Raw genomic sequence first — 12,139 nt, forward strand, 5'->3', positions numbered from 1 at the left:
ACCACAACTGCTTCCACCCACCTCCATCATCATCATCATATGAAATAACTTTTTGTCACAACAAAAAATAGTGGCTGGTAAAATATTTGAGTGGTTGTGGCTGGTGAACAGCCAGTTTCTTTTTTTCAATTAAGAGAAATTTGTTCAACTACTATATTAACTATACTACTATAACTACATTATTTTATTAATTTCTCTTTTTTTAGTCTTATTTTCTGACAAGAATGAGAGAAATATACTTCTTTGGAGCCCCATATACATAAATTTATCAAATTCTATAAATATTTATGTAAAAATTAGAGCTATAATAAATTGTCAAACACATTTACATTGTCAAACACATTTAACCCCCCCCCAGATAACTTGGATATTGTGAGTAATGGGACTCAACGATACACTACAGATGTTGGAACCACATTCCCTTCTCCTGATGAAGCCACAGCTGTTGGACAGATATCCTCTCCTTCATCTAACATTGTGAGAAGAAGAAGAGGCCAAAAGAGTCCGTCTAAACTTCACAGCATCCAAAAGCAAAGAAACAAGAGGAGCCTCTCAAAGCCGTATCCCAAAGGTAACTTTCAGTCTCCTGCTGGTGTAAACCTTAGAGTGCATTTTTACATTACATTTTATGATAGGAATAACAGCAAAGTTTGGATGTCCTTCAGGTGTTTCATGGTTCATCTCTGCTGACAAACTGAGGTCAGAGACAAGGAAGGAGAACCGTCCTGCTAAGTCGTGTGCTTGGTTTGAACCACACAGCAGAGGCAGTCACTGGAGACTGCCACTCAGACAGAAACAAGTCCATGAGGACAGAAGCAACCAGTCATGTTCTATAGATCAACATGGGTCTGATCCAGCTCATAAAACCAGAACAGTGTTCTCTGGTCTCACACGCATCTCTCTGCAGGTTAGAAGACTTTTAGCTTCAAAAATATGTATTCATATTCTTTCATCTTTAAAACGTAAGCAGTAAGTATTCCCAGGTTTTTAATCCACAGAAAGGCTTACAAAATGAACCAACTTAATGTTTTTATGATCAGGAGACCTGTCAAAAACAGAACAGTGAATTATGTCTTTTCAAAACACTTTACTGTCTCCTGCAATGTTATTGGTTAACATTATATTCTATCATCTTACAGGAGTCTTTGGAGATGCATCGGCCAGAGTTTATTTCCCGATCCAGGCAGAGGGTGAGATGTCTGGCTCTGCAGGTGGAAGAGAGAAGGCTTCAGGCTGTCTTCAATAAAGAGAGAAACATGTTCAACCAGCCAGTAAGGCCATCCAGGCTGACAACACCTGCAGGTATCCAACACCAAAGAAGAACATTACTAGAAGACAACCACCATCCGTTGTCCCCGTTTCTCTCCACACAGCCACTTTTAGCTGGAGTTGGTTCATATACAGCAGCTAATATATAGATTTCCTCTGTTCAGGCACTGCTCTGTTGAAGAGGGCTGTTCCTAGGAAGGAGATGATTCAGAGGTCAAAACAGTAAGTTGTCATTATTTTCTTTTCAGTCTATTTCATTCAAGATGCATTTTATTATGCTAGCATGACAGAATATTAAAAGTAAAAGCCTGACTCCCAAGTTGGCGTTTCTTAACAGTATTAGTAAATTTGCTTTATTGTTGCAGAATATATGAGAATCTACCAGAGGTGCAACAGAGGAGGGAGGAGGAACAAAGGAAAGTAGAGTATCAGTCTTACAGACTAAACGCCCAACTCTACAACAAGGTACAAACAAGCTTTTTCTCGTTTACAAGATTTGGTTGTAGTGAAGAAACAAGAGCTAAATTTACACTAAGAGCCATCAGAAGCAATGAAACCTGAGCAGAAATTCTCAGCTGTTGGTCCATCCTGTAGACCTGTAGATATGAGCCTCTTCTCGGTGAAATACTAACCAGCAGGGCTTTGTGTGTGTGTGTGTGTTTCAGAGAATCACAAACCGTGTCCTGGGCAGAAGAGCATGGCACTGAGCAAACAGTTTTACTATGAATATAATCTGTCATGTGTTGATTGGTGTGTTTTTTTAAGTCTTAATACAAACAGTTTGACCAAAAGAAACATCAATTTATTTTCTAAGCCAATGATATTGTTTTTAAAATCATGATAAAACAGAATTATACTAGTATCACTGGCATTTTAGTTTCAACTGGAAAGTTTGTGTTAATGTAAAAATGAAATAAAAAAACTAGTCTCCAGATTTGACTGTTTTTAATCTGGTGCTTTAAAGACAATGAAGGCCAGCAAAGATGCATAGGCTTTAATAGGTTTATTGATCAGTTACTGGTTATGCAACAGCAGTAAGCCATACATGGTAGGACAAGTTGGACAAACTGCATATTCATTACAACACTGAGTACAACTGGATAAACACAATAAATACAGACACTACGTCTAATTTTTAAACCTAAATAAATGCACTGTGCCCAATAAGTTAATAAATAAAATCTCAAGTTAATGACGATGTGTAAACAAAGCAGATTCATAAATAGAAAGCCTTTAAAAGACCCACAGCATCGTAGTGAAGATAAACAAAGATTCTTTGGCAAAGATGTTTAGTTTGAATGATCAGTCAAAAACAAGAACTAAGGCAGGGGACTAATCTTGTCTGACCCTTAAACCTGCCAACTTTCAAGTGTTCAGAATCTGTGCAGAACAGCTAGTTTCGTATTTAACATCATCAATAGTACTACTGTGCCAGTTATACAAGCACATAAAAGTCCACAGTAACAACTTGCACCTGCAATTTGTGAATCATTTCAAACATCCGAATCAAACTCAGGATGGGTTTAAATAAATAGTTAAATTATATTGCTAGTCTAACTTGTTACATTGCAGATTCACTCAGGTTAATGAGCTGGTCTGCCTTCGTCTTTTTGCATCAAGTAAACTTTTTACAAACCATTTTAGGCATCTCCTAAACCTGTTTCAGTCTTTATCACTATTTTATAGATGATGATCATCAAGAATGTTACATGAATGAAGATAATGTGCTACATTTTGTTCTTTCCATTCTATAACCGTAAAATGCACAACATCTATTCTTCAAACAGAATAACGCGGTTTGACTTGAAATGACTTTCCCTTAAGATAGACAAATGAATACAGAACAGTGATGTATTACAAAAAATACAACATGAAGTCATGAGTCTGTTGGCCTCATTCTTGAAAAACGATTCACACCTCTTGAACTTTTCAATGTTATGTCACGTTACAACCACAAACTGAAGTATTTTTATGTGATATCCAATGAATGATACAACTGGATTGTAGTTGAAGATGTTTTGTCTTCCATTTAGGACACTGTAATTGACTATAAATTTTGTACTTTTATGAGTAAATGTAATTTGCTACTTCCCACCTCTGGACCTGAACCAAAACTGATTTCTATGGCCTAAATGCAAATTGTAGAAAAGTTCAAGGGATATCGATACTTTTTCAAGGCACTGTAAATGAAAAGGTTGACAAACACTTTCATACTCATGCACTGCTGCATTTTGCCCAGATTCACAAAAAAACTTCAAATATACAGTGGGGAAAAAAAGTATTTAGTCAGTCACCAATTGTGCATGTTCTCCCACTTAGAAAGATGAGAGAGGCCTGTAATTGACATCATAGGTAGACCTCAACTATGAGAGACAAAATGTGAAAAAAAAAAATCAGAAAATCACATTGTCTGAATTTTAAAGAATTTATTTACAAATAAGGGTGGAAAATAAGTATTTGGTCACCTACAAACAAGCAAGATTTCTGGCTGTCACAGACTTGTAACTTCTTCCTTAAGAGACTTCTCTATCCTCCACTCATTACCTGTATCAGTGGCACCTGTTTGAACTCGTTAACAGTATAAAAGACACCTGTCCACAACCAAACAGTCACACTTCAAGTTCCACTTTGGTGAAGACCAAAGAGCTGTCGAAGGACACCAGAAACAGAATTGTAGACCTGCACCAGGCTGGGAAGACTGAATCTGCAATAAGCAAGCAGCTTGGTGTGAAGAAATCTACTGTGGGAGCGATAATCAGAAAATGAAAGACCTACAGGACCACTGCTAATCTCCCTCGATCAGGGGCTCCACGCAAGATCTCAGCCCGAATGGGCCAACATTCCAGCAACAGTGTGTGCCAACCTTGTGAAGACTTACAGAAACCGTTCGACCTGTCATTGCCAACAAAGATAAATTACACAGTATTAAGACGAACTATTGTTATTGACCAAATACTTATTTTCCAGCCTTATTTGCAAATAAATTCTTTAAAATTCAGGCAATGTGATTGTCTGAATGTTTTTTTTCTCATTTTGTCTCTCATAGTTGAGGTCTACCTATGATGTCAATTACAGGCCTCTCTCATCTTTTTAATGGGAGAACGTGCACAATTGGTGACTGACTAAATACTTTTTTTCCCCACTGTAGCTCTTCTTCCACTTTTTGTTTACATTATGCTGTTTGCTTGTTTTTTTGTTGTTTTTTGCTTTAAATGAAGTCTAACTGGCTGACACAATGAGACTGGCTGTATTTTTAGAGAAGGAAAGAAATGGCAAAAAATTATTGATTTATACATTTTTTTAGAAGGCTAAACTAGAAATAAATGACTGTTTTATCTGATTATTCCAAACCAATTGTCACATGTACAACAACAAGCTTCCATCAGTGATTGGAAATTTTGCAGAGGCACAGTTATAGTGATGAAAACAATTTTCTGCCAACCAGTTATTTAGTTAGACTTGTACATGTAGGAGAAAATCAACTTTCTGGCAGGGGGTGTTTATGCTGCTGCAGCAGGCGAGGTTTAGGTTTGCAGTAGACTGTGGACTCTTTGCAACTGAGATTGGGACAAAATGAGGCGATGGACCTGCTCCTGACCGCGGGGACATGACATCATGATCCGACCCACCAGCACCGTGTCCGTGTGCTTCTCCTTATTCGCCTAAACATGGAGAAATGTGCAGATTTAGTGTGTGAGGAGTTTCTTCGTTTGGGACTGCTTGACAAAGAACAATTCCCAACACAGTGTTCTCATCTCAGTCTTACCTTCTGTGTAGTTAAAAAAAGAAAATGGTGACGGTATCTATATTTAAACATTGGGACGTGTGCAAGTTTTGTTGGTTGGATTTTCTTTTTAGGAATTGGTATTAAAAATCAAAAGAACAAATGGTTATTTGATGTTTGTTTAAAATACTAAAGTTTCAATTAAAATATGAGCCATTTTTCTTTTAATGGCCAAAAATGACAAGAAGGCCTGGCCTGCAATCTCCACTCTAATTCATCCCAAATGTATTCTAGCAGGTTGAGGGATCTGTACACCAAACTCACTCATCCATGTCTTTATGGACCTTGCTTTGTGCTCTGGTGTGCAGTCATGTTGGAACAGGAAGGGGCCATCCACAAACTGTTCCCATAAAGTTGGGAGCATGAAATTGTCCAAAATGTCTTGGTATGCTGAAGCAGTCAGAGGTCCTTTCACTGCAACTAAGCAGCTAAGCCAAACTCCTGAAAACAAGCCCACACCATAATCCCCCCTCCACCAAACTTTACACTTAACTCAGTGCAGTCAGACAAGTACTGTTCTCCTGGCAGCAGCCAAACCCAGACTCATCCAGTCTCATCCATCGATGACAGACAGAGAAGCGTGATTCATCCCTCCAGTGAACAATTAGGTTCTGTTTGCCAGTTTCCAGTTTCAGATTTAACAGTGAGATAAATGACTATTTCACAGAAGCATTAGGTATTTGGTCCACCTTTGATTCAAAATCTAAAACACTTTTACTTGCATAGACCTGAGCTGGTCTAAATTATGCTACACTGAATACAATTTATGAAAACAGTATGTTTACTTTCAAACATGAAAAATAAATCAATAAAGTTTAGATATTTTATTTTCCAATTTTTACGATAAAAAGAAAAATGGCTCAATTTTCAGATTAATATTTTCAAACAAAAATCAAACAAGACCTGTTTTTCAATGCTGATTTCTTCATCAGAAACAGTAAACGTATTGGTAGCTTGAAGCCAAAATATTCAGGGCAGTTTTAGTTCACTTTTTAACATCCCAAACTGTCACAAAGTTCTCAGTGCAGAAAAGTTACAAAATGTCATGAGTGTGCAGCAGAGCTCCCACCTTAGCAAACGAGGTTGAAGGAAATGTTGCAAAGTCAGATGAAACTCGAGCTCCAGGCAGCAGGCTGACGACATGTTCTGCAACTTCGCCCTGACAGAAGCAAGAGGAAGACGAAAATATACTGAAGGAAACTACTACCACATGTATGGTGAGTACTTTGGTGGCAGAACAACTGATTTGTTTATTTAGATTTTTTAAATTACTCCTGAATGTTGTACAGCCTGGTTGCAGGCGGGTTTTAGGTGTTTGTACCTGCAGTTTATCAAGAGTCTCTCTCAGGGAATGAAGTCGAGCTGTCTGTTCCAAAAGCTGAGCACCAGGTGTCACTGCAAGACAACAAAATGTTTCAACATGATAGAACAGTTCTGAGGATGTTTTCAGTCATGTATCATAAAAAAGTGTGACGCAAAGATGATAACTCTATTACAGTCATTAAGTCAAGATTGGACGTTGGTTTTGTGAAGTGTTTGTAGTATCATGACTAAATTAAACCAAAGCAGTTAGTTTACAAAATGTTTTACTGCAGTTTTTTTTACTACTAATGTTTTAATGCTATTTGAAAAAGACACCTTTATAACTGTCTGCCACCAAAGACAAAAGGGCAATAACGTTTTTGACCAGGTCTGTGTGTTTGTCTGTCTGTCAGCAGAATTCTCATGAACCAGTGGATGGATTTTTTTTTTCTTTTGAAATGAATTTTTATTTATTTTCAACAACAGTAACACTTTTCCACAGTAACATTCTTCTGTCTCAGACAGATACATATCGTCTGCATTTTAAATTAGCACCATATGATGAGATGACAATACTACTGACAGCTGTCATTACAGTAAACGCAAAACCATAAATACAAGGTGAGAACATACAAGAGATAAAAGCAAAACAAAACAAACAACAGTTAAGTCCCTCTTTGAGGTAAGATAGTTGTATTTTATACAGGTCTGTCTAAGTATGTCACTGTATCAGTAAGGGCATGGCTGGGCTCCACCTTATATTAAAAACTGCTTTTTGAAGCCCTGAATTTCCTCCATCAAATAGATGTCAAATGGTTATGCATTTCAATGCTGCTGTAAACTATATAGAAGATATTTGTCAGCTTTCCTATCCATTCCTTCAAGTATTTCTCCCAACACTGCCACTAGGGGTGTTTTTGGAACATCTCTTCCAACAATTACCCTGAGAGCCTCAAATATCTCCTTCCAGAATACCCTTAGTTTAGGACAGGAGCAGAAGATGTGAGCATGGTTTGCAGTCTGTGACCCACAGTTTCTCCAGCACAAGCTGGGTTGTATCAGAGCCATTTTACTAGTTATAGCTGGCATTCTAAAACAACGGATTATTACTTTCCACTTGAATTCTCTACATGTATTAGAATTGATTGTGGTTCAGTAAGTATGCAAAAAATTATTTGTATAGCACATTTCAGCAGCAATCATTACAATCATCCAAAAAAAAAAATCATAAAAATCATCGAGCAGATACACTTAATAATCATAAGGAGATGATCAATATGTAATAAGATATTTTGTTCAGAGCAACTTTTCTCCTGAATTTGTTTGCAGACTACTAATCTAAGGCAGCTCTGAACAGGTGAGTTTTCAGCCTTGATTTAAAAGAATTTAGTGTTTCGGCTGTTTTGCAGTTTTCAGGGAGTTTGTTTCAGATTGATGGTGCATAGAAACTGAAAGCTGCTTCTCCATGTTTGGTTCTGGTTCTGGGGATACAAAGTAGACCAGAGCCAGAAGACCTGAGTGTTCTGGAGGGTTGATATGACGATAATAAGACTTTAATGTATTGTCATGATAGACCGTTCAGTGATTTATAAACTAATAGAAGTATTTTAAAGTCTATTCTCTGAGCGACAGGGAGCCAGTGTAGGGACTTTAAAACTGCGGTGATGTGCTCTATTTTTCTGGTCTTTGTGAGAACACGAGCAGCAGCTGCAGCTGTCTGATTGATTTTTTTGGCAGACCTGTGAAGACACTGTTGCAGTAATCGAGACGACTAAAGATGAACGCGTGCAGAATTTTCTCTAGGTCTTGTTGTGACATTAGTTCTTTAAATCTGGAGATGTTCTTCAGGTGGTAGAAAGCCGACTTTGTAACAGTTTTTATGTGTCCCTTAAGGTTCAGGTCTGAGTCCATCACCACACCCAGGTTTGGGGCCTGATCACTAGTTTTTAGCTGTAATACCTGAAGCTGCACGCTGACTCTTGATCGTTCCTCTTTAGGTCCAAAGATAATTTCAGTCTTGTTTCTGTTCAACTGGAGAAAGTTTTGGCACATCCACACATTTATCTGTTCTAAGCATCTGTTCGGTGCCAGGATAGGTTCAGAGTCACCTGGTGACATCGTAACATAGAGCTGTGTATCATCTGTACATATGTATTTATTTATTTATAAATATTTACATATTTATTTATTTAGGTCTCCAAAAATTAGTCCAGTTATTATGTGTTGTCACAACGGATTTAATTTGTAAATATCTATAGAAATCTGTCCTGGGGAGGCCAAATTCACTTTTCACCTGCTCAAAGGTTTTGAAATTTCCTTTTTCAATTATTGATCAATATGAGATAGTCCATAAGTGGACTGGTTTCTGAAGCCAGTGTCTAACGTGTTTGGTAAAAAAGTCTTCATGAATCTTATATTTGTTAAAAGTAAAATCTGTTTTGGTAACTTAAAAACTGATTGTATTTTTAGTATTTTTTGTCCGGATTGTCATTTGTTTTGCAGAAGCACCTAAGAAGGGTAACGTTTGCAGTGGCTCTGAGCACATGCTTTCCTCTATTTTGGTTCATCGGGTGTCTGTATTGTTCTGTATCCATGCCAATAAAGGTTTACGTTGTGCAGCCCAGTAATAATATTTTAAGTTTGGGAGTTTAAGGCCCCCAGGGATTTCAGCATAATTCTAGGGTGTTTCTTTTGCCAAATGAATCCAGATAGCATTTTATCTAAATGATCAAAGATGAGTTTGGGAATCACTACTGGAAGCATCTGGAATAAGTAATCTTGGTAAGATGTTCATTCGGATACTTTCAACACGGTCTATTAAAGAGATAGAAAGCATTTGTAATGGCTCGTACAAGTTTACTATCATTTGCCTCATAAAGATCACCCAATGATGGAGGTATATAAACACCCAGATACCTTATACCAGTCTTGGGCCACCTAAATCCACTCTGTAATTTTGTGGTATCTGAGATTGTGCAATTTACATTCATTGCCTTTGTTTTTTCTATATTTACCTTGTAGCCTGAGTAAAATCCATATTATGAGATGAATTCTTTTAGATGGGGGATTTAGGTTCTGTCAAGAACAGTAACGCATCATTGGCATATAAGGAGATTGTGTGTACTTCCCTACCTATTACTGTCCCATTAATATTAGTATCAGCTCTGAGTTGGGCTAACGGTTCAATACTAATGGCAAACAGCTGGGGTGAAAGTGAGCAACCCCATTCTAGTGTAAATCTCTCAGATCTATAGCCCTTAACTTTGAGCGCTGCCTGTGGAGAAGAGTACAGTATTTGTACCCAGTCAACAAAGTGAGGTCCAAATCAAAGATGTTTCAGTGAATGAAATAGATATTTCCAGGATACTCTGTCAAACACTTTTTGGGCATCTAAGGATATGACTGCTGATTCAGTCTTTCTTGTTTTTTTGCACACTTATTATGTTTAGTAAATGCCTAAGAGTATCAGCACAATACCTGCCTGCAATTAATCCTGTCTGATCAGGGTGTATGATTTGGGTGATAAATTTGTTCAGTCGTTTTGCTAGGATTGCTGTGAGTATGCGTAGGTCTGTATTCAGCAACGATATAGGTCTATAGGACTGGCAGTCAGTAGGATCCTTGCAGTCTTTGTGGATTACTACTATAGTGGCTTCTGTCCAAGATGAAGCCATCGTTTTGGATTTTAAAGCATGGTGATATGCTTTTAATAGCAAAGGAGCCAAAATGTCTATAAAGGTTTTATAAAATTTGTTGGCATATCCATCTGGGCCTAGGCTTTTATTATTCTTAAGCAACCTAATTACCTGCTTGACCTCCCCTTCCTCAATCGGTTGGTCTAACATTAAGGCTGATGCTTCCGTTCGGGGGTTAAATTTTATGTTGTTTAAAAAATCTGTGATTTCTTGATCTTCATTGCAAGTATCGATGTTCGTTTTAAATTTATTTGTAAAATTTTTGCAAAAGACTGTTATTTTATCAGGTTTTGTCACCATAGACTCTTGAGATTTTATTTTATGAATTATGTTGTTTCCTCAGTCTGAATGCTAGTAATCTACTAGCTTTCTGGCCATATTCATAATAGTTTTGGTTAGTGAACCTCAAGTTACCCTCCACTTTATCTGTCTGCAGATAAAGTGGAGTTGTTTGCGAGTTGCATTTAAGTCCTTTCTGATGTTAGCTAAGGCATGTTGTTTCTGTTTATATTCTAATTCTTTAATTTTGTTTTCCAAATCTTGTTGTTTAGCCATCCTCTGTTTTTTCCTCGCAGATGTGAAAGAGATTATACGACCCCAGAGAAAGGCTTTGGCACAATCCCATATTATTCAAGGTGTCGTTTCTGCAGATATATTAGTTTCTAAATATATCTTTACCTCTTCTGTAACAAATGCCTTTAATGCATTGTCATTGAGCAGGGGTGTGTTAAGCCTCCACTGTTTAGTAGTCGTCCTGTATCCTATGTCCCATTTTAATAGGACAGATACATGATCAAATATGGTAATAGGCAATATTTCTATATCTACTATTCTGAATAGCTCTGATTTTGGAGTAAAAAAATAGTCACTCCTAGAAAAGGATGCATGACTACTTGAGCAGAAAGTGAACTCTTTAGTTCTGGGAAACTTGCTTCTCCATATATCTACTATTCCTGCCTCTATAGTCCGACACTTAAGCATCCTACTCATTCTGGAAAGTGGGGTTTTTGGGATAATCGGTCCATCACCTGTGACAAAACACAGTTGAAATCCCCACCCATCAACAGCAGTCCGGCACTGTGCTTTAATACTATATTAAACAGTGACTTAATGAATTCAGGTGAGTCTGTGTTGGGTGCATACACGTTCATAAGTGATACTTCTGTACCATCAGCTGTGCCATTAACTAATACATATCTCCCCTCTGTGTCCCTTTGAAGCAATGTTTGTACAAACTTTACCTGCCTGTGCACTGTGCACAAGTGTGGCAACACCCTTCTTTTTCCCTTGAATAAAAAGCCTTATCTGCCCACGATTTTTTTTTTTTGTTTTTCATGTTCTGTATCAAATAAATGGGTTTCCTGCAAAAAAGCTATGTGGCAGTTGATTTGTCTTAGTTGATTCAGTATTTTTATCCTTTTGACCGGATTATCGATCCCTTTTACATTATAAGCTACAATTTTAAGCGGATCACTCATTGTCTCAATGTGAGCTATGTTCTGTCAATTCAGAATACATCATGAATGATAGTGGACTCTTTGTACATGGCCCCGGATTATCTGTGTGGGGTATATGTACATAATGTAAGTAGAACCAGACAGAAAGGGATAAAACAGAGTTTTGACAGCTGTAATAAACATTTCTATTCTCCAAAAGGTCACTACAAGCAAGTAATGATGCAAAATGAAAGTAACAACAGAGAGGTGTAGGCCTTGTAAACATAGTTTGTGCAGGATCCCAGGGGAACAGAAGAATCAGAACTAAGAGAACGTAGAACTTCGAACATAGTCCCTGCCAGCTAAAGTAAGCAGCCAAGATGAGATGTGAGTGTGCAGTAGGTGTGCTTAGATATGTATCAAAAGTAAGAGAAGAAACAAAGAGGGGGGTCACGTGACCGACAACCTGAATGGCAGCTCGGTGAATAACTCCGAGGACAGTGTTCAAAACTTCCTTTTAAAACCCTTGTAAAAATTGTAAGTAAGGCTCAAAAGATACGACACTGATATGTCTAAAGCTTCGTCGGTGAAACAGTGCGAAATTTTCTCAAAAAGACGCAAGGCAGCCACCAAAACAACACAGAGTCCAACGT

The 12,139-nt window shown here is 37.6% G+C and overlaps 2 protein-coding genes across 12 annotated transcripts in view; one reads left to right on the forward strand and one right to left on the reverse strand.

Annotated features, from left to right (window-relative positions):
* The window catches only part of alms1 (ALMS1 centrosome and basal body associated protein), a 21,044-nt gene extending 18,841 nt beyond the window's left edge, over window positions 1-2,203 (forward strand). For all 3 annotated transcript variants that reach the window (XM_037977651.1, XM_037977653.1, XM_037977652.1), the window contains 6 exons: window positions 359-571; window positions 666-907; window positions 1,140-1,302; window positions 1,434-1,491; window positions 1,635-1,734; window positions 1,935-2,203. In XM_037977651.1, coding sequence (XP_037833579.1) covers window positions 359-571; window positions 666-907; window positions 1,140-1,302; window positions 1,434-1,491; window positions 1,635-1,734; window positions 1,935-1,976 — 818 coding nt within the window. In that variant the 3' untranslated portion in view covers window positions 1,977-2,203. The remainder of the gene's footprint in view (window positions 1-358; window positions 572-665; window positions 908-1,139; window positions 1,303-1,433; window positions 1,492-1,634; window positions 1,735-1,934) is intronic.
* A 54-nt stretch (window positions 2,204-2,257) lies between these two features.
* dctn1b (dynactin 1b) overlaps window positions 2,258-12,139 on the reverse strand; it is an 80,912-nt gene continuing 71,030 nt past the window's right edge. For 6 of the 9 annotated variants that reach the window (XM_037977675.1, XM_037977672.1, XM_037977676.1 and 3 more), the window contains 3 exons: window positions 6,375-6,448; window positions 6,123-6,212; window positions 2,258-4,931 (listed from right to left, as the gene is read on the reverse strand). In XM_037977675.1, the coding sequence (XP_037833603.1) occupies window positions 4,794-4,931; window positions 6,123-6,212; window positions 6,375-6,448 (302 nt within the window). In that variant the 3' untranslated portion in view covers window positions 2,258-4,793. The remainder of the gene's footprint in view (window positions 4,932-6,122; window positions 6,213-6,374; window positions 6,449-12,139) is intronic. The other 3 variants (XM_037977674.1, XM_037977678.1, XM_037977677.1) reach the window with 1 other exon arrangement.

This window comes from Kryptolebias marmoratus, linkage group LG10 (genome assembly GCF_001649575.2).
Source record: "Kryptolebias marmoratus isolate JLee-2015 linkage group LG10, ASM164957v2, whole genome shotgun sequence".
Lineage (NCBI taxonomy): Eukaryota > Metazoa > Chordata > Actinopteri > Cyprinodontiformes > Rivulidae > Kryptolebias > Kryptolebias marmoratus.